The sequence below is a fragment of the Pundamilia nyererei genome, unplaced genomic scaffold, assembly GCF_000239375.1.
Source record: "Pundamilia nyererei isolate P.nyererei 1_Seehausen unplaced genomic scaffold, PunNye1.0 scaffold00062, whole genome shotgun sequence".
Lineage (NCBI taxonomy): Eukaryota > Metazoa > Chordata > Actinopteri > Cichliformes > Cichlidae > Pundamilia > Pundamilia nyererei.
Window position 1 is genome coordinate 1,472,080 of NW_005187463.1, and position 21,560 is coordinate 1,493,639.

Sequence of the window (21,560 nt, forward strand, 5' to 3'; positions counted from 1 at the left end):
TTTATTAGTTTCAGATGTAGCCATTCTTGTATTTTGCTTGTTTACATTATTGTATTTTGCACAACTCTGTTGCTTGTGAAGCTCGCACACAAGAATTTCACTCACATGTGCTGTACCAATGTGCCTGCACATGTGATGTGACAATAAAAGTGATTTGATTTGATTTGATTTGATTTGCAGGATGGCAGTTTAACTGCAAAGTCACATAGGTGTCCAGAAACCTCGGTTTAATATAGCAATAAAACATTACAACCATTCGAGTTCTGTCTTGCACAGTGATGTGTCGCAGGCGAATTGCGCTCGTCAGTGCAGACTGTCTGATCTGTCTGATAGTGACTGCGTTCAGTTTGTGGTACTGCAAATATTTGGAGACCGGTTGCATCCCACCAGGTGATTTGTGTAACTGTCTTGCAATTGAAAGTGGTCATGCAGAAGTTAAGTGTGTTACACGTTCATCATCTCGGCGATCAGTTGTTTGCTGCAGCTGCTAGCAGAAAGTCACCCAATCTGAAAAAATCCAGTGCATTCTCTCTGCAACCAGTGTTTTTTATTCAAGTCTCAAGGAGGTTGCTGTCCTATTTTTATCCTAGTGTGACTGAACCATAACTGTAGAAAACTCCCCACTGTCAGAGTAGGTAAACAAAGTGATGATAGAGGCTGACAGGTAACAAAAGAGGAGTTTCCTTAACTAAGAAAGAACTCTGAGAACTGAGAGGGTATAAAAGACTAGATATTCAGTTGGTATTATTTCTCTTAGATCAGTAATAAACTAAAACTGGCTGCTTGTTAAGGTGATTCCAACTGGTTTTGTATTGGTGGAGCAGTGGTTAGTACTCTTGCCTTACTGCAAGAAGGTTCTGGGGCGTTTCTGTGTTTTCATCTCCTCCCTGTGCCTGGATGGGTTTTTCCAGGCATTCTGGCTTCCTTTAAAAGTCCAAAGATGTTTGGTCAATTAGTGACTCTAAATTGTAGATGTGAATGATTGTCTGTCTCTCTGTGGTAAACCTGTGGAGATGGACCTGCCTCCTGTCCTATGGCAGCTGGGTTATGCTTAAGCATCCCTATGACCTTGAATTTAATATGCAGTTAAGAAAATGGATCTATGGACTTGAACATATCTTAGCAACTGTTGGATGAATTGCCACATAAAAACCAAATTCATGGTTTCCAGAGGATTGTCGCCACTTACCCTTTTTTTTTTTAGCAAATTAAAAAATATCAGATAAAAAAAATTATACTGTTTCTTTTACCTTTTCTATCTACATCCCGCCTTCAGAGTCACCCTCTCCTCCCTTATATGGCTGTGTAAAAATATCCACCTCAGATCAAATCACACACTCAAGCGTGTGTTTAAAAAAATAACAAATTTCTGATATAATTTCGATGACAATTTTGTGGATTACGCTTATTTTTTTGTGATGTTGTAATCTGAGAGGAGAAGATAGCAACATCTAGCCTCAAATGAGTCCAGTCTGAGTGTTACGACAAATTGTGTGGTGGTATTGTATCAATGCAGGGACACCAAGTATCAACATTTTATAGAAACACTTTAGAAATACTATGAACAAGAGGACTCCTCTCATGCAACATCATCCTGACATAAAGTTACCCGAGCAAACTTTTGTTTAATTGGCTGTTAGACAGATTGTGTAAGGTCGCCAACATGTTGCCATCAGTCTTTGTCAGTGAGTCCAGTTCGAGAGGACTCAACTCAAAGAACATGAAGATTGCTGAACGCAAATGTAATAGTTATACAGAAATATAACTATTTCTGTATAACTATTACATTAATAGTTATATTTCTGTGAATTTCGGTGTATGCAGACAACAACAGAGGTGTGATTTTCAACTATTTATGTAACCGACCCCATTCAGTTGCAAAACTTTGCATGTTGCAAAATAACAAAAAATTGCAATAATTGTGGGTACTGAACTGTGTCAATATGTACCCTGCCTTTCCCCTTATCTCAACCAGACTAGGCTCCAGCCTTCCCTAAACCTAAACCTGGATGAAAGGCTGTCCCCATGAAACCTCTAACTGGCTCTGTCATTAACTTGACTAAATGCTAAACTACAGTATATTGGCACCAGACCTGATTGTAATGTGGATGGTGTTTATTAAAACCATTTATTCACATGTTAAATATTCATGGGTGAGTTTGCAGGTGCTTTGAGGGAAGGCCTGGTCACATCCACTGAATTATAACAAACACTCACTGAGACAGATAACCACCTATTGAATTGTAAATAAATGCGTGTTGAAAGCTTACTGAGAAGGGGGGAAAGGCAGACAGTCAGACAGTTCAGTCCAATTAAACAGAGTGAATGTGTATGCATTGTGACAGGCTTCTAGCTACCGTTGCCAGAGCTTAAAACGGTGGACTTCCCTGTGTGTGTTTGCATTATAAAATATTACATACAGTAGGCACCACAGCACCTGTGGGCACAAATTAATTATTCAACCTTCTTATTCGAATTATTCAAACAGTAACCGTAGACCCATGTAAATCTAAAAATAATCTGTATGAACTGCGAATATATTTGTTTTTGGGGGGAAAAGTTTAATATTTCCCAAGCACTGATGGAGTGCAGGCTCCTTCCTAGCGGGTCGATTGGCGGTGCAAATGAAATATTTGTCAGGTTTCACTTCTGACCTAGAAGAAAAGTAGCAGTAAAAGCAGTCACATTTGCAAAAAAATAACTTTTAGTCAAGCAACACTTAAAATTAAAAGAGTTGCACAAAAGCAGCAGATTGGGGGAAATGCTTCTAAGGATTCCAGAAATGTGAAGAAAATTTCTTTGTTAACAGCTCAGCGTCGGTATCCAATTTTGGAACTACCCCTCTCATCAGTGTGAGAGATTTCTATTAGAACAAAACAAAAGGTCAAAGAGAGTGTGAAGTTCTTTTAAGAGACGCTTTTGATGCCCTCTTGCTTGCTGGTTTAGCACAACAAAGCAAACAACAACTCCCAACACTCCCACGTTACACCTGAATATTATAACCAGTCTGTGCTGAAAGTCTACGCTCCTCATCTGCTGCTTGTTTTAATCGTGGGAGACGGTTATTTGTGATTACCAAAACAGAGCGGGAGACGGATTGTTCTTCTGCCTCCCCCTCTGTTTCTCCAAACTTGGTCAGTGAGTCAGTCACACCCATGCTCCTCACATGTTTTACCTCAGCTGCGACCCAGCAATGATCTCCTTTAAAGTAACAATAAAAGCATTCATATTTCAAGCGTGCACTTTGATCCATTTAAGGCTTGATCATACTCCACGTCTTAGGTAAACAAAGGGGGTTGAGGGGGTTATAGCAATGCTTTTGTGTGATACGGGGAAATCTGGAAAATGTAAAGCAAGCTAACACTGCACTAGCAAGCCCAAGTTCACCTGCAGTGTTGTCTTACATGAAAACTAGAGCGCATACCGAAGGAGGATAAATACAATTATGAGTTAAGTTGGTAATAATTACAATAATAATAGATTGAACAAGTAGCTGTGGCACTACCTAAAAATGTGTTCTGAGTCTTTAATCAGATGGCTTCACTCCATCTATTAATTGTTCTTAATGAGAAAACAAAATGAACTTATTCAATTGTCAATCAGTAATGGAAAGGTTCATTTGAATATTTGATTTTCTTTCTTTTTCTTTTACACTAACACATGTAATCTTAGGCTTTTTTCCCCTTTAAACTGCATGTGGACTGTAAGAATTCTAATAATGCTCTCATTTTTTCAGCTGTCCCTTCTTTTAACCTTTAACCCTTGCAGGAAAACGTCAGGGTCAGTCTGGTTTATGATTGCATAATCATCGAGCATTTCCCGACCTGCACTCCTCACTCGGAGCCCTGGACTTTACCTGGCCGCACATTCTTATGCACAACCGGCCGGGGCAATGTGTCCTTCAGCGACCTTGCCACTCCATCATCAATCACCTCTCAAGGAGAGGCGTTCACAGGGAAGACTGAATAAACGTCACTTTGTCAGTATGAACAACAGGACTCGCAAAACTTTTTAAAGGACGCTGCCTCACACCTCTGACATCCACTTTTCAGGATGAGCAATTGCAGATGCTACTCTGAATTCTGATACTGTCTCCGGCCTGAGTCGTGGTCCGCTCAGTCTGACGGCCTGCCTCTAAACACCTCAGGGCTAGACAAATAATGTTTGGTCAAATAGATGAAAAAAAAAAAAAAAGATCCTCTGCTTTCAGTAAAGAAAACATTTGGACAGTCTGCGAAGGATAAATCTGCTGTCATAGCCACTGTCATGATCTCAAAAATACCCACTCCTCTCTCTGACACCTATAATCAACAACATGCTTGAAGCCAACAGAAGTGTGCTCGAAGAATCTCGACCTTATCATTAAGGAATCATTTATTTTCTGTAGTTGCTGTTGGATTGTTACGTTGGACTCTAGATGTTACATAAAGAATGCAAATAGAATATTATAATGTCCGCAATAGTTCCAAATTAAGTGCAATCTTTCTATAAAAACATTTGCTCATGAGTGTAATCGGTATGAGAAGGATATGCCAGCCTCGTCGCTTTCAGACAGACCCTTCGCACAGCGAGGCCTTCTGCGGTGGAAACACATGATGAAGTGGCAAAAGCTAGATTTAGTGTCCTGACCAGAGAACAGAGATGGGCTTTGTTTTTGCTTTGCTCCTGTGGGACCCAGTTTGGCTGACGGCAGTGGGCTGGTGTCCATATGAGGGGGAGGGGGGGGGGGGGGGGGCATCACCCACAATACAGGAGCCCTCCATTAAAAGGACTGGCCTACAGGGGCAAGCAAATCACATCAAAAGAGACTTCTATGGGGGATTAATAATGTCGCTTAGTGTGCTGTATAAATTCCATCATTCATCAACGATGATAACAATAATGATGATATATATGAGTCCAGCCCCTAGCTAGGATTAGTAAGTTACAAGCAAAACAGTATACTCTCATCACGGAATTGGACTGGGAAGCCTAATAATGCTCCCCCATGACCTCGGATGAAAAAGTTAATGCTCATTTGGTTCAGAGTGAAATTACTATTAAAATGTTTCCTCAGACCTTGTCTCCAGAGCACCTAACCTTTCCCAAGCGCCACTGTAAAACCACTGTAGTGATTTTCATGAAAAGTGCTACATTTGATTAACATTCAACTGATGCCTAAACCTAAAAATATGAGTGCATCGAGTTTTCACGCTCGTCTTTTCTGCTCTGCTTGTCCAAAAGAGCAAGTGCACTAAACTAAGATTCTGAAAATAATACAATATATGTTTGCATGTTCTCTAGCTACTCCTAGATGAGTGGACCACTCTTGATGTAATTTTGCATAAACATTGCCTAGGGCAGGGGTGTCCAACTCCAGGCCTCAAGGGACGGTGTCCTGCAGGTTTTAGACATGTCCGTGATCCAACAGAGGTGATTTAAATGGCTAAATTACCTCCTCAACATGTCTTGAAGTTCTCCAGAGTCTTGTAATTATTTGATTCAGGTGTGTTGATCCAGGGATCTCTAAAATATGCAGGACACCGGCCCTTGAGGCCTGGAGTTAGACACCCCTGTTCTGGGGTAATGTGAATGCTAAAATACATATGACTTATACAAATATCTCATACAAAATCCCCAAATCATAAATAGTTATACATTTGATAGTTCAATTGAGTGTGTTTTTGTGTTTGTTATGCATTTTAACCGTCAGTGCAAATATTTAAACTTTTTGGTGCAGCTGAATGGCCGCTGATTATCGATCAAAGAAATAAGCCACTATAAAAGCATTTAAAATTGAGAAAATACTGCAGCAGAGCAGGCAGCAACATTGTGGGGATAAGAACACAATGTTTGGATAAGCATCATATTATAAGAGACTTTATAAACAACCTGTCATGTATTAAATCTTCTATATGAATTCATCATTAATTTTGCAGTATACATATTATTTAATATATTCTTCATTTTAGTAATTTATATTGTTTAGATTTGACAACTAATAAATAATCTAATAAGTCAGTATTCTGGTAAATTTACCAGTATATAGATCTTCCATCAATGAATTATTAAATTGTGTGCTTATTGTGCCAATAATATATCTGGTACCATATATTTGTACGCAGAGTATATCACAAACACACGCATACTAAAATGAAAATCTGCGAAATGTTTCATGTAATCACGATTTTAAAAACTACTGGACGCTGCCAGGCTACCCTCAGCCTCCTAGTAGATACACCTATGGTATCACTTTGAAAATCATACATGACATCTTTCTCGATTTATGGTGTTCACAAGATCTTCAGAAAACTTGGACTCTCACCTTGACCTTAACCTTGAAGTCAACCTCACTGAGATTCAAACTCATCTCAGACTTTTAGTAGATGCACCCATGGAACGAATTTCAAAATCCCACGTCTCCTCGTTCTTGAGTTCTCACATTCACAAACTTGGGTGTCACGCCACGCCTGGTGGTGTGACGATATTACCCCCTCAGCCTTTTATGGCAGAGAGGTTAAAAAGGGATGAAAAAGTGACAGTTATTCTTGACAGTTATTGTTTATTGAGCCAACACCAAAGCAAAGACCGGCGTGCAGTGCAGGGGGTTATTTTGAAGCACTTTTTTTTATTTCAGTGGTCCACAGGACATAACAACTGCATATAGAGAATAAACCGTCAAATCTACTAAAAACTTCTACCAACTTCCACCTTCTATGTTTGCTGGATTTCAGTTTGTCATTCACAGAGTATTTTGTCTGTTTTATTATGTCTGTGCCTAAACTGAATTAGAAAGGAAACAGATTGCCTCAGAATAAAAATGAATGAAACTAAAATTATCTGCATATCTAGAGCCATCGTTAAATAAGAAAAGATGTGCAAATCAGTTTCTGTTTCATTTAAAAAAAAAAAAACTTGCAGTGGGATCCAAGTTTCCATTCCTGCCCCAAACGGTCTGTTTGTTGAAGAACATTGAGAGCGCAGCTGCAGCAAGAGTGGTGCAAACATATACACATGCCTTATTAAGCTTGTCAATCAGCTGCCAATTCTCCACAACCCTCAGATCCATTCAGTCAGCCAGCCGTACAGGAAGGCAGTCAGTCGGCTGTGCCAGACGAGGGAACAGCTGGCCGCCACTTTCAACTCACTGAGGCTACCTGGTTTGGCATCAGCTTCCAGCAACAGGCGTATCTCTGCCAAATGCTGCATGTGGCAGGAAGAATGGAAAGACTGAACCAAGGGAGTGAGGTGAAGGAAGGGATAGGCCACGCAAACTGCTGCTCCAAAAGGTCAGGTGCGACAGACCTTTGGCTGAATGTCCTTAAAAGCCTCGCAATCATCATCTCCATCACTCCAATGGAACTGGAGAGAGAGTCGGACAATTTAATGGCACTAATAAGGCCCGGAGAGACAGGTGACACCATCCTGTAGGTCACCAGGCGACACAGCCACCCAAAAAGAAGTGAAAGAGAGGCAAAATTATACCGCTGCCATTATTCCAATCTAAATTTAACTGTCAGTCAGCAGTCGGCGGAGACGGGGGCCAAAACTGACTGTAATAATATTCACAGCAGTCACTGATGTAGTTTGCGTGCGCGTGTGTGTGTGTTTTGGCGTGAGTGGTGAGCTTAATATGTGTGCTTTCACATGCACATACCTCTGGGAATGACTGACTGAACAGAGCAAGTTATCAAGCCATCCGCTCTGTGTGATTTCAGCCCCTTTCTGATTTCCTCATCAGCCAGTGTCTGTGTCACCATCAGGTAGAAAAGCAGCTATCACCGGGCTGCACGGAGGTGAAAGCAATCAATAGCTGACTTCAGGGGGGGACACAGGAAGAGCTATCATGGAGCTCATCATCAGGCTGTATGAATACAGCCCTCTGGGAGATTGCATATGGTGCGAGAGTCATCGGCACGAGCCCGCCACAGTCAGTCACACTGTCAGAGCACCCTGATCTCACACTGCATTAGTCCCTAATATGATGCTATATATTATCGCTTTTAGGACATTTACTGTGGCAATTGTGGTTAAGCGCAAGGGCTGGAAGGTAAAAGAAAAAAAACACACTGGCAAGCCTCCTGCAGGGTAAAACCTGACAAGGATCTCCTAATTCCCACCATGTCCCCTGTTTGCCTTTTCCCAGCTACAGTGCAATACTGCTGCTGCGATGACAGCTATTAGGACTCTGGGGAGGACAAAACATTAAAGAGTGCTTGATTTAAGTACTCACAGCTTTTCCAGGGCAGCCAAGCCATAGAAGGAGCCGTTCCTCAGCAGAGAGATCTTGTTGTTACTCAGGTTTCTGTTTAGGGGCAAAAGATATGAGAGAGAGAGAGAAAGAAGTCGAGGTGAGCATGCAGAGCAAGTAAGAGGAGGCGCATTTGTAAATATCACAAAAACAGAGCTGGGGGAGATTACTTATTCAAATGGCTGATAAATTGTTTATCCTCTGCCTGTCAATATGTTGGCAAGAGATAAGGATTTATGCCTGATGAGATTGCGGCTGTAAATTACTCATCCAAGCCACGTTTTGGATTTGTTTATGGCCATTTGTGGTTAAGATGTGTAATGATCCAAGCCATCCACCACCCCCCACATGCCCCCTCCTGCACTCCTTCATGTCAAAATATCGGCCTAATAGAAAAGCTTAAGGAAACGCCAGGTCAGCACAATTCAGTCATCCATTGCTCACACCACAACAGCAAACAAATCAATGAAATGCACTGCAGGGATCTTTAAGTGATGAATTAATATTCAGAAGAGACGCAGTGCCTCCGTTTTGATTATTTCTATGACAGCCATCACTGCTTTTTCTCTTTTTTCCCCCTTTTTTGGGGATGAATTATGTCTGGGCTGGATGTAAAATGAGAAACTATGTTTCTCTGAGTGATGCATGTGTTTGAGGGAAATAGAAAAATAGCGCCTGGACAGGACTTCTCGGAGAGTACTTGAAAGCACAAACACACGCACACAACCTTATCGTGTCGCGAAAACGTAGGAAAATCCAATTTAACGCACGCTACACTTGCGGTATTTCTGTTAAACCTCTGTTATCTATCCGCGGAAATGAGCACAGCTAAAACAAATAAACACACATGGGGCATACCAAGGTAATCAGGTGGGTTTTTTTACTGTAGAAAAAACAAAACAAAACCCAGAGTGACTTATTAGACCACGTAAAGCTCGGGCGCCTGCTGCGGGTGCGAGAGGCATTTCAGATAAGGGCCCGAGTCTCCTCGAAGCCCGCTGCAGTAATTACTTTTGCTATGTTTGTCGAGAATAACATGACCACACAAAGTCACCTCTGAACCAGTTACTGCTGGAAATACAACGATACAGCAGACAAGAACAGGTAGTTCAGGGCTCCACTCTGAAATAAATCTCTCTCTCAAGCCGGACTTCCATGAGCAAATTGGCAAATAAAGACTTTTTGAGTTTTTTTCATTATACAGATTTCCTTAGATTTCCTTAAAACAGCGAGACGGTGTTACAATGCACCAATTATCCCTTTATGCTTCTATTTAGACAATTCAGGGTTGGAGACTGTCCCATGAGGTCATGAGGTGACAGGCAGGGAGAACGTGTAAACTCCACACAAAAGGGCCCAGGCTGGCCAGTGGGTTCAAACACTTCCCTGGCAGTGTGAGACAGTGCTAACTACTGCACCGCCACGCCACACCGAGGGTTTGTGTCTCAGTTCAGAAGCCTGGTGCCAATCAATCATATCCAACCACACAGACACAGTTAAAGGAGATTAAAGCTTTTATAAATTAGAAACTACTCACTACACTACTCACTGTCTATGTGAAGAGGATTGCTTGTAGCTAAAAACCAACAGAGAATTGTGATTTTATTTTGTAGTTTCAGATCACAGAGGTTGTTGACTTTCTCCTTTACTTTATATCTTTTAACCTCAGCACAAAAAACAGCAGTGATGCAAAAATGAAAGCACAAACAGAGCTCAAAGGAGAGACACTATTTATTATGTAACAGTTACATAGCCTGTATTAAAAAGACGAAGGTAGCCACCGTGTGATCATCCATCAGTTTTGCTTTTGAGTTAGTATTTTGTGTCGTTGTGTGAGTTTGTTTAGTGGCTAAAGAGGCTTTTTGTTTTCAACAGATTGGTGGGTTCCTTGTTATTAGCTAATGCTAGCAAACTTGCTAACCAAGCTTCCATGAACAATATGAATGCATTAATTGCGTTACACATTATATGAATGCAAACACCTGCTAATTAGTGTCAAGCAACAAAAAACTAAAAACTAAAAAAATTAAAGTAAAAATTTCTATAAATTTATTGAAATTAATACACATAATTTTCTCATTCACATTTAATTAGAGTAATTAAAGGTAATAGTATTTATAGGTACTGTTGGGGTAAAAAAAAGAAAGAAGGTATTTTCTCTGCAGACACATGGATGCAGATGCAACTTTACACATAGCTGTAGGCTATGGTGCAAGAGTCGGGGGGATGATGATATACGCAGCGCTTATTCTGCAGCCCACACTCACATAATTTTAAATACAACTCCAATGGAGATTCAAGGTTTTATATCTGCTAAAATATTGATTTCTCCAGCCAGCTCTTAAATCGTCTGCTGCAGGGCTGCTCTCTCTCGCTCTGTGATGCTGTGGATACGTACATACCCATGTGATCTGCTGCCTTGAGCTCTCCTTTGCATGTTGTGTATCTTCTTGTCAGCCAATGGCCACTTCACTCACTTACCCACACACATTCAGACAGATAGACAGTGGCAGATTTGCACAAGGTCAGATCCTTTTATCACCTTCCACCACTACCTTCCCATCTTCTTTTAACACAATGGGCTGTGGGAATGATCACCCAGGTTTAAGGAGAGAAGGCCAATTAGAATGTGGTGTTGATTTCTTCTGTGACGACAGTGCTCTCGTTATGGCTACATGCTCATTTTTAACCCCAGGATTAAGCAGCGGGATCCCACAATGCATTGTGCTGAACGGGCAACTCGCCGGCCAAACTGCTCAGGGTGCAGAGTGTGCACAATGAAAATGTACTTGTGAAGGCACAAACAGACATGCAAACTAGGCATGAACTCACAACAGGAAATAAATATTTGGTCTTTTTGGTCATGAGAATAAACAATTCTATAAAGATTTCTCTCGGTTTTTCGCTGAAAGGTTAAAAAATGATATTTGCACTTGCCATTTTTTGCACTTGCACTGGAGAATTGTCTCATTTAATTGAATAAGTTTGCTTCTGGGTGATATTTGGGGAAAGCACCTCTTTCTGCTCACAGTTGTCTTGGCAGGAAAAGCTAAATTGATGACAGGAAGTCCCCTCTCAGCAAAAGGCCAGGATGGACGCAAACTCGCGTCAGCAAATTTGTGTCAACATCTAAGCTTGTATTTATATTTGGGCCTACCCCAATAGCAAACTTCCAAGGAGATCGTATCTCTATTACTTCCAAAATGACTCTTTTTTTTTTTTTGACAGAGAACTAGTGGGAAGATCCGGCGGGACAAAATCCGCAGAGCCAATACAAGAGACAAAGAATGCACAAAAAAGATAGAAATAATCGGGTGAGATAATAGACTTTTCACTAAGCCCCTCCATCCAGTTATTGCTGCTATGGCTGTCAAGCGTTCCATTGTTGCACAAAGCACTTTACACACTGATACCACAGGCACATTTATCATTTGAAATTTGCAGTAATTCTTTAAACAGTGATATGACAGCTGATTTCACATGGAAGTAAACAGTAGGCTTCTCATTTCCAGCCAACAAGTGAAAATCTATTTTATCTGCTGTACGAACGACTGTCGTTTGACAGTCCACTGAATTTAGTGTTAGAAGACTGAGGCCAAAGCTGCTCGTCACCCGCATGAAGTCATACTGTCACCAGCTGATGATCAGCGTCAGTATGGAATAAGGAGGAGCATGGGCATGTTTTGCATAGTAGAGATGGTTAACCGTAGTTATATATGACATTTGTGCCAGTACCACTTTTTTCCATCTGCTATGTGCCACTGCTTGTGGGAGGAAGAGCACACCTTGTCGGTGGTACAGAACAGAGCAGCATTAACATGACAGAAAAGACACTGATTGTGTCAGACATGGCAGAGGAGGAGGAGCTGCAATGGAGGTGGGTTGCTAACCTTGCTCAGTAATGTAAATAACATGCCCTATATGAGATTTGCCAATCAGCTGTCAAATATCTGTCTGCACTGAAATCTCACCTGAACTAATTCCTCAATTATCAGTAAAAACGTAATTTAAATGTTACATGCCAAAAACGTCCTGTTTAACTGACTTTTATTTTGTGCTATTTTATTTTTACAAAACTGTTTTTTTTTTTTTTACATCAAGTGTAGTTATTACTTGAGCCCTGTGTCTACTGTTTTGGGACATGGTGAAATTCAAAGGCTTGCAATTTATGTGGGCTTGGCGAAATCAGTCAATTAGAAAGTGTAGGGCCAAATTAACTCATGGGTTGAAGGGGAAAAAAGTTCTGTGGGTGATCAGCTCAACTAACAATGGGCTAATTTACTAAAAACCTAAATTCACAAATCAAAACAAGCAGACTGGATAATGGACAAGCAGTCTAGTAATCAAAATAAAACAGTCTCCAGGAACAGCAATGGCAATTTAGATCACTGAGAGCCAACTTAATGGTAATTTCGTGTCTTTTTTTAGTGCAAACTTCTCTGTTAGAAATTGCTGAGGGCTGCTTATGTTCTGCATAAATCAGAGGAGCACAGGATTTGTGTAGAAAAAGGGCTGTTACAAACTATCCCATAGTGTAAACCTGAAATCTGCAACAGCTGATCTGTAGGATGTGCAGAATAACACAAAACATAATCTACCATCAAATACTTACCCATCTGTGCGTCGATGAACTTGCTGTTATTGTGTTATGTGCAATAATGCAAGCAATTCTCTCATTTTAGGAAGACGTTTTTATAAAACCCATTAGACATCAGAGATCAGTCTAGAAGTGTATGAGTCCCATTCATTTTTGCATTTTGACAGTCATTTCAATATGGCAATATGTGCATGAAAAAAAATCACGAAAGGTGACGATTTTATGACGTGCCATTTTCAAATGAAGGAATTTTCTCGATTAATTTTTCAACCATAACTGAATGTTACAAATAACAATTACAGTTCACAATTACAACTACATACAGAAACTGTTAAAAAATGGATAATATGCTCACAGAAAATTACGTTAGTTTTTTTTTACAGTGTAACTTTGAGCTATCCACTATATACAAATTCGTTCTCACTCATTTTGAGTATATCAGCATTCCTAGGGGCGACTATCACAGCCACACCCGGTGCAAAATAACACATGACCTAAAGTTAAATGCATTAAATTTAGTGCAATTTGCAATGAATTGCTTTATCAGACCTTTCTGATTTTCCACTCTAAAACTGAAACTCCTACAAAGACCTGCACAACAAGCCCAGTCACGAAAATACCTGCACCCTGTGCACTTTAATACCAAAAGAGAGTATTTCATTGGTGCAGTAAATTTGTAAATTTGATCCTTTAAGCTGAGTCAGATTAGACAAGATTTATAGACCACCAAATGTGAGTAAGCAAGAGTTTGTATGGATTTCTATTGTTGTTGATCCAAACATCAGTATCCTGCTGCGTTTGTGTCAGTTTGAATTCGTCTTGACAAAAGCTCTCTGCATGCAGGAAATTGCAGCAGATACAAGCCAGCATGGAAGCAGCCGGACATGGTGAGAAACTCCTTGGAAAACCGAGCAGGTCAATATCACAATATTTCACACAGAGAATTACTGAAAGATAACCAAAGAGCTCAAACAGTTTGAAGGGCCAGGTGGAGTTGATTCTGGTATTCCCTGAGCTTTTTCTAAATGCTAGCACTATAAATTGTGCCAAAACTGCTGCGCTTCTTTTCTAAAGCCACATATGAACAATGTGGCAGGGTAAAGGTGGTCGAGCTGAGACACTCACTGCTGTCGCTGTGTTTTCTCCAGTGTCTCCCATTCTGTTCCTACACCTCCCTCTGCGGACGGACGTCCCACTCAGGGACAGGCAGCCACTGTTTGTGCAAACTCAAGCGTGTCCTGTGCTGTGTTATGCTGCATGTATGTGTGTGCGGATTTGTGTGGATGTGCCTGCTTGCCGACCCCTGCATGCCTATCTCAGGCCTCTGCGCAACGTCCAGGAAATCACAGGAAAAACAGAATTGAACATTATGTAAACAGGCCATGACAAACTTGTGGAGGAGCCATCCAACTCTGTATTTACATTATCAATTATGTTCTCTGTGGATAAGCTGCTTTCAGCGAGGAGAAGTGATTCAGTATTGTCTCTGTGGGCTGCAGCAAATGGTCTATGTCATTGCTTACTGTGTTCCAGCACCAACCACAGCCAGATGTGTATAGTTTATCTAGGAAATGCTGCATTTTCACAAAATTCCCACATGGCATAGGGCATTCATTTGTGTGAATGTTGAGTTTGCGAGCGTAAAATTGGAAGATTGAAGCACTGCAGAAGGTTAAACAGTTGATTAGTTAATTGATAATAAATTTGTGTGACAGTATTTTGATAACTGATACACACTGGAGTCATTTTTCAAATAAAAATGCCAAGGTTTTGATGAGAAATATGAGAACTGAGTACTGTACGAAAGTCTTGAGCCACCCCCATTTTTTTTTTAAGTGGTCCTGAGTAATAGTTCTCAAGACTTTCTGAAGGTCTTTTTTAAGTTTTTGGACATAACCTGGGAATAATTCAAGAATAAAAAGGCATCTGATTCAACAGATAAGTAAGTGTTGTGTCTACACGTATCAGACAGGTTTTTAAATGTTTCTTTGGGCACTTATTAGCAGCCTGTTGCAAAAACATATCATTTGTTCCCATTAACACAGTTTAACAGGCATAAAATTGCTTCTGTTGTGTATTGCTTTGTCTTTTCCCAACAAGTGATTCCCAAAGAGCCATTAGCTGAAAACATATCTCAGCATGGTGTGCAATGAGCTCTTAAAAAATTTGAGGAACATGAACAAGTTGAGGATAAAAAGTGACATACCTGAAAAACTATGTACAGCTTAAGAACGGTATCTAAAAGTCATGTCATTGAGAAGTAAAAAAAAATCCAGCAAAGACCTGACACGGAACCTGAGAGACGTGTCTGGACCTTTAGTTGATCCATCTACTGTTTCTAAGCCTTATTAGAAATAGTCCCAGTGGAAGGATGGCTGCTAAAGAGCCATTATTAAGAACTGGAAACAGGGGTAAAAGCCAAAACTGATGACTGTCACCAGTATGTATGGAGGACGTCAGCAGAGAGGTACAACAGTGCTTGTTTACAGTCATCTGTAAAACAAATTGAAGGCTCTGTCATTGCTTAGAACTGCATTTCATTCCAATGGTGTTTGGGATCTTGTCAAAATGTTAAAAGTGATGCGACTATAAACACAGAAAATTATAGTCTAATCTACCATGTAATAAATAATAATAATAAATGAAAACATTCTGGATTTTTTTTTTATTATGGCTTAATTTTAAACGTGACAATGATTGTAAACACACTGTCTCTGTAAACGCAAACCTGACAGAAAAACACACAGTAGAACACTAATCAATCACATAACTGAGGCAGTTTAGGATCATTCTGATAGAGAACAGAAAAAAGGCAGCTAATATCTAAAAAAGAGCTTTGAATGTCCTTAAAGGAGCCCGGAGAGCTACTTCAAGAAATGACAAGAAAGCTGCCTAATGTCTGGACATGTTTCAATAAATAGCTGCACCTATTTTCCATTTCCTAGCCAAATATAAAGAAAATTCTTCCTTTAAACAGGACCTCTTGCTCTTAATCTCCCTCCACACCACAGCTGGGATATTTCTGTGAGGCTGAACAAAGTCAGTGCTCTAGAAACCAGTCTGGCTGGAGCAAAGACATTCAGCTATATCATTATGGAGGAATAGAAACGAAAATAGCTCCCACGGAAGTAATCCAACACACCGATCATGAGGAGCAAAGGGAGTAAAGATCACAATCTAAACTATGGCAAACATTTAGATCTACTGGCCTCGAGGATTCAAGCCACTTCTCTTCAAACAGCCAAACCCAGTGTTTTTTTAGAAGATCAAGTTACTAGACAGGGCTAACCAAAATAACATATTTCACATCTACTAACATTGACCTTGGATGGAAAATTGCTTTAAGAGCTACCAACAGATGTTCACATGGCCTCTAAATGATGGTGAAGGTCATCTGACTGAGACACAATCTACCGTTCTACTGTTGCAGATCAGTTAGTCAGATTTGTTTGCTTGTGTTTACAGAATGTTATAAAGTAAGGTGTTATTCTGTGTTATTCTTGTGATTTGACTTAAATATGAAGCAATAAAATGAAGCTTATCTTGTCTTTATCTTTAACAAAAGAGAAAGTTCTGTTTAGTTGAGTTCTTCAGTTGGGGAATTCCAAAAAAGTAAGTTCTTATCATAATCTTTATTATTATCTATTGCATGCAACTATATAGTTTTTCAGATGCCTTAGATGCTCTTCATTCTGATCAGAGTGAATCAGAGAGAAGAGTGCAGTCTTCGCTTGCTTTCCTTTTTTGTGCAAAGTGCCATATTCGCTGGGTTTGCCCTATTTGCTATTGAACAGCACAGCAATATTTCATCTTCTTGTTAGGGCAAAATATTGCATATCTTAAATTTGGAATTAACCTTTAGGAATGTCTTGTTGATTTTAATTATGTGACTTCATAATTTGATAAGTTGTCAGAACCAGCACAACAATAACCTCCGATTACATCACCTCTAGTGTACCACCTTATAAACAGCTCTACACTCTGCACTGATGACTGCAGACGGATTCAGATTGACTGTTTGCAACATATCAGCAAACAGTCTGTGTTCATAAAGTAGATAGTCTGTCAGTCAGGTAATTGCAAACCTTTGAGTCTCAGAGTGACTTCAGTCAGTCTCGCTCAACCTCAGGACAACCAACTGATCACCACAAAAATTCAATTAAAATTTTTTCGTATTCATAAGAAGCGTGACATTCTACTTTAACTTTAGTCTGATTGAGCCATAAAGGCGATTGGAGATCAGAGATTTGAGTTTACACTATTGTAAGCTAAGAATTCAAAAGTTCATTTACCGAATTATATATTAACCAGCAATAATATTTAGATATGAAAAAGGCCACATCATTACTTAATGGAAAAGTTCAATAGAAAAAATAAGCATTTTTTTAAAAGTTTTTGTGATTACAGGCATTGCTAAATGCTGAAGCTACGTGACTGGAAGCCTAAGCAGTCTCTAACTATTAGGCTCACCACAGACATAGACATATAGCATCAGTGACTTGTGTTGAGTGAGTGGAGAAAAATGTGAAGAAGCTGAGTGACAAACACATATGCAAGCACAGGGCTCCTACATATGCACACAAATGGATACACTGACTCCCTGATTCGTGCACACACAGAGGCAGGCATACGCTCATAATCTAGCACACAGGGCTGATAAAAGCCTGCCAAGGCTCCTGTGAGACAAATAGAACAGCTAATACGATTCCCACTGGGATCACACATTGCAACAGAAGCAGCACACATCAGGGCTTTAATCACCTTGTTGTACAGTTAGTCAGAAAACGGGGTAAAGACAACATGCTTCTAAGCTGGCCTCCACTGCTCTCTCAAATTTATGGCCCTTTAAGTAACTTTAGTATTTACTCAGCGGCGTATGAAGGAGGCAGGGAGAGCAGCACAAAGAAGTATCCTTGGCAGACACTGTATTTGTCTTTACTTAATATATTTTGGTAGTAGGTCTGGGTTTTGACACATTCTTGGTTTTTCCATGCTACAGTAGGATTTACAGCGACTGCTCCAGTGGTCATGAACTCTCGATCATTGAATCATTATTGTCTAACGCAGAACTGATCAGACCTGAACCACGTCAACTGCAGTCAGAGAGATTTTCAGGCAGCCAGTGTGAAGGCCAGCTTCTAAGTGATATATCTGCAGCCTCTGAAGAAACCTTGACAATATCATTGGCATTTGCTGGTAACTAGATTGAGTAATGGCTATTTATTAAGAAGACTGGCAGTTTCCTTAAAGAGCAGCCACCTCTGTGGCTGTAAAATGAAGCCAACATGGAAGTGGTAAAAACCGCACTTAAGTGGTCACTTGAGACTGGCTCCAAAAGCATGTCAATTCTTATCGACTCTATTGATAAAAATGCCCACCGTAAGAACTTTAACGAACAGGAACAAAAAAGTTTTGGCCTCCATAGTTTCCCCCTTTAACACAACTGTACAGATAGTGACTTATTTATTTATTTATTCATTCATTTACACCCATTTAGATTTTGTTAAGGACCAACGTTAGGTTTTCTTCAGATATGCTGACCACAGATGGGTGTACGATGGCTACCGTGACATCACTCACTGGTTTCTGAATTCTCGTTTTCAAGCCTTTATGACATTTGACAAGGTGGGGTGGCCTGAGAAACTGCTTGATAACTGGCCAATGACTTTTGATTGACTGTGGCTAATCTCTCGTTTTAAAATATGGCATGACCAAGATTTGCAAAATAGATTTCCCAGCACCAGCTGAACACATGAACAGGAGTACCACAAACTTTGCAGATCACCTTAGAGACCAACATCCTGGTCTTTATGAAGAATTTTCAACAACACCTAAGTATTAAACAGCAAGAATGTTACTGTTTCACTTCTAGCAGTTACCCCTCATTAGCCAACTGTTGAGCTGTCATTAAAACAGCAGTTAACAAGCTCCTTCTAATAATACAATCATAACAGTTATGTGGGAACTAGGTAGCAAATGGAATTTAACAGGCACAGTCATTAGAGTGTAAAAAGAGTTTTGCTTCCCTTAAAGACCCAAATTGAAGACATCTACCAGCACCTAGGCAAAAATGGTGGCAGCCTGCTTAACCAGCAGCAGGAGTCCTGACAGGGACTAGAAAGAGAGAGCATATTTCTCCTGTTTTGGCTTCCCTTCATTGGCTTCCTGTTAAGTCCAGAATTGAATTCAAAATCCTGCTCCTCACATACAAGGTCTTAAATAATCAGGCCCCATCTTATCTTAATGACCTTGTAGTACCATATCACCCTATTAGAGCACTTCGCTCTCGCTCTGCAGGCCTACTTGTTGTTCCTAGAGTATTTAAAAGTAGAATGGGAGGGAGAGCCTTCAGTTTTCAGGCCCCTCTTCTGTGGAACCAGCTTCCAGTTTGGATTCGGGAGACAGACGCTATCTCTACTTTTAAGATTAGGCTTAAAACTTTCCTTTTTGCTAAAGCATATATTTAGGGCTGGACCAGGTGACCCTGAATCCTCCCTTAGTTATGCTGCAATAGACGTAGGCTGCCGGGGGATTCCCATGATGCATTGAGTTTTTCCTTTCCAGTCACCTTTCTCACTCACTATGTATTAATAGACCTCTCTGCATTGAATCATATCTGTTATTAACCTCTGTCTCTCTTCCACAGCATGTCTTTATCCTGTCTTCTTTCTCTCACCCCAACCGGTTGCAGCAGATGGCCCCGCCCCTCCCTGAGCCTGGTTCTGCCGGAGGTTTCTTCCTGTTAAAAGGGAGTTTTTCCTTCCCACTGTCGCCAACGTGCTTGCTCATAGGGGGTCATATGATTGTTGGGTTTTTCTCTGTATCTATGAAGCACCTTGAGGCGACTTTTGTTGTGATTTGGTGCTATATAAACAAAATTGAATTGAATTGAATTGAATTGAATTGAATTGAATTGAATTGAATTGAATTGAATTGAATTGAATTGAATTGAATTGAATTGAACCATCAATGAAATATGGTGCCAGGTTCCCAGAAGCACTTGAAATGAACAGGGCTGTTACTGAATACATTTACATGAGCTAAAAGAATAAAGAAGAATAAAAAGCAAAAAGGCAGTGTGGTAGCACAGTGGTTTACACTGTTGTCTCACAGCAAGAAGGTCCTGAGTTCAATTCCACCATCAGACCGGTGTCTTTCTGTGTGGAATTTGCATTTTCTCCCTGTTTTTGCGTGGGTTCCTTCTGGGTACTCCGGCTTCCTCCCACCATCCAAAGACATGCAGCTTGTGGGGATAGGTTAATTGATTAATCTAAATTGCCCATAGGTGTGAATGTGAGCGCAAATGGTTGTCTGTCTCTGTGTGCTAGCCCTGCGACAGACTGGTGACCTGTCCAGGGTGTACCCCGCCTCTCACCCTGTGACAGCTGGGATAGGCTCCAGCGCCCCCCGCGACCCTGAAAAGGAGAAGCGGAAGCGGATGGATTGAAGAAATAAAGAGTATTTTCCTGAGTATTGATATCGAGTTTGAAATTCTAGAATGGTGACGACCTTACCCCCTAATTAGCAGGTAAAATTAGCTTTGAATTGAGCTTTACAGTTTATGAATGTAGCTTGTAAACCACACTCTAATCCAAATATGAGCATTAATCAACTTTTTCTTAATTATTAAAATAGCAGCTAACAAGTTGTGATGTGGGAGCAAGGAAGCAAATGTTAGTTCTGCCTAAAAACCAACAAATTCCTACAATAAGCTCCAACAAACAAACATGACAGTCCTGACGTCCCTGCAGCTACATCTTCTATATTCTGTTAATGTTGCCAATACGCAGCAGCTCAATGCCCATGTTGTTGTTCTTGAGCACACGGATAACATGAGGAAAGAGGTCCTTGGCAACAGCGAAGATAGAAGTGCTGGGGATCTAAAATATTGCACCCTCTGAAGCTTTGATGACTGATACTGGTGAGTGCACTAAAGCTGAACCTTTTGCTTTTTAAAAATCTTCCATATCAGTGGAGATAAGAATGAGAAAAGCCAGTAGAAAGAGACAGAAAGACCAAGAGATTGGCATGACTCCTCACAGCATGAGATAGTAGATACACCATGTTTTATCAGGGTCATTTTGGTCACATCTCTTTAGATTAACATCCAGCTCTCTGTGGATCTGAATGTCATATCATTTAAGGCGTTTAACACTCGGAATGTCTTGATCCGATGTGTTGTGCACTCACAAGGTTGTTCAATGAGTTAATGCACAGGCGTATATGGACAGGCTATGTGTGCAATGAAATATTCATGCAGAAGTACTCAGAACTCAGAGGAGGGTAGAGCACAAACAGCACCTCGGCAGACGAGAAAAGCCCCCAAGGAATAACAGCAAGGAAGAAAAGAGCTGGAGTGAATATAATGGGGGGTAAAGAATATACAGAATTATATTTATAGCAATACCAAAAAACAAAATGCTCTGACATCCAGTATTTGTTCACAGTGACAACGCAGATCAATATAAACTTCTCAATCCTTTGATCATGCTAATCACAACCTGTCCATCTACAGCGAAGAAGCGCATTAATCTAAAATCCACCTGCTATTTTACAGCCACGCTTCCTCCAATGTTTCCCTGCCAGCACTTTGACTGACATGTTCTTGTAGTGGTTTGGAGGGAGCTACTGCCCTATCCTGATCACTTCCCTCTTGACACCACAAACATCCCTCCTGTCTTTCAACTGAAAGGATGATGATGGTGGCGAAGGTCCACAGAGGAGGATACTACA

The 21,560-nt window shown here is 40.5% G+C and overlaps 1 protein-coding gene across 1 annotated transcript in view; it reads right to left on the reverse strand.

The window, feature by feature from the left end:
• Positions 1 to 21,560, reverse strand: part of adgra1b (adhesion G protein-coupled receptor A1b) — a 182,464-nt gene that overhangs the window by 153,833 nt on the left and 7,071 nt on the right. Inside the window, exon 2 of the mRNA XM_005735107.2 lies at positions 8,213 to 8,284. Coding sequence (XP_005735164.1) covers positions 8,213 to 8,284 — 72 coding nt within the window. The remainder of the gene's footprint in view (positions 1 to 8,212; positions 8,285 to 21,560) is intronic.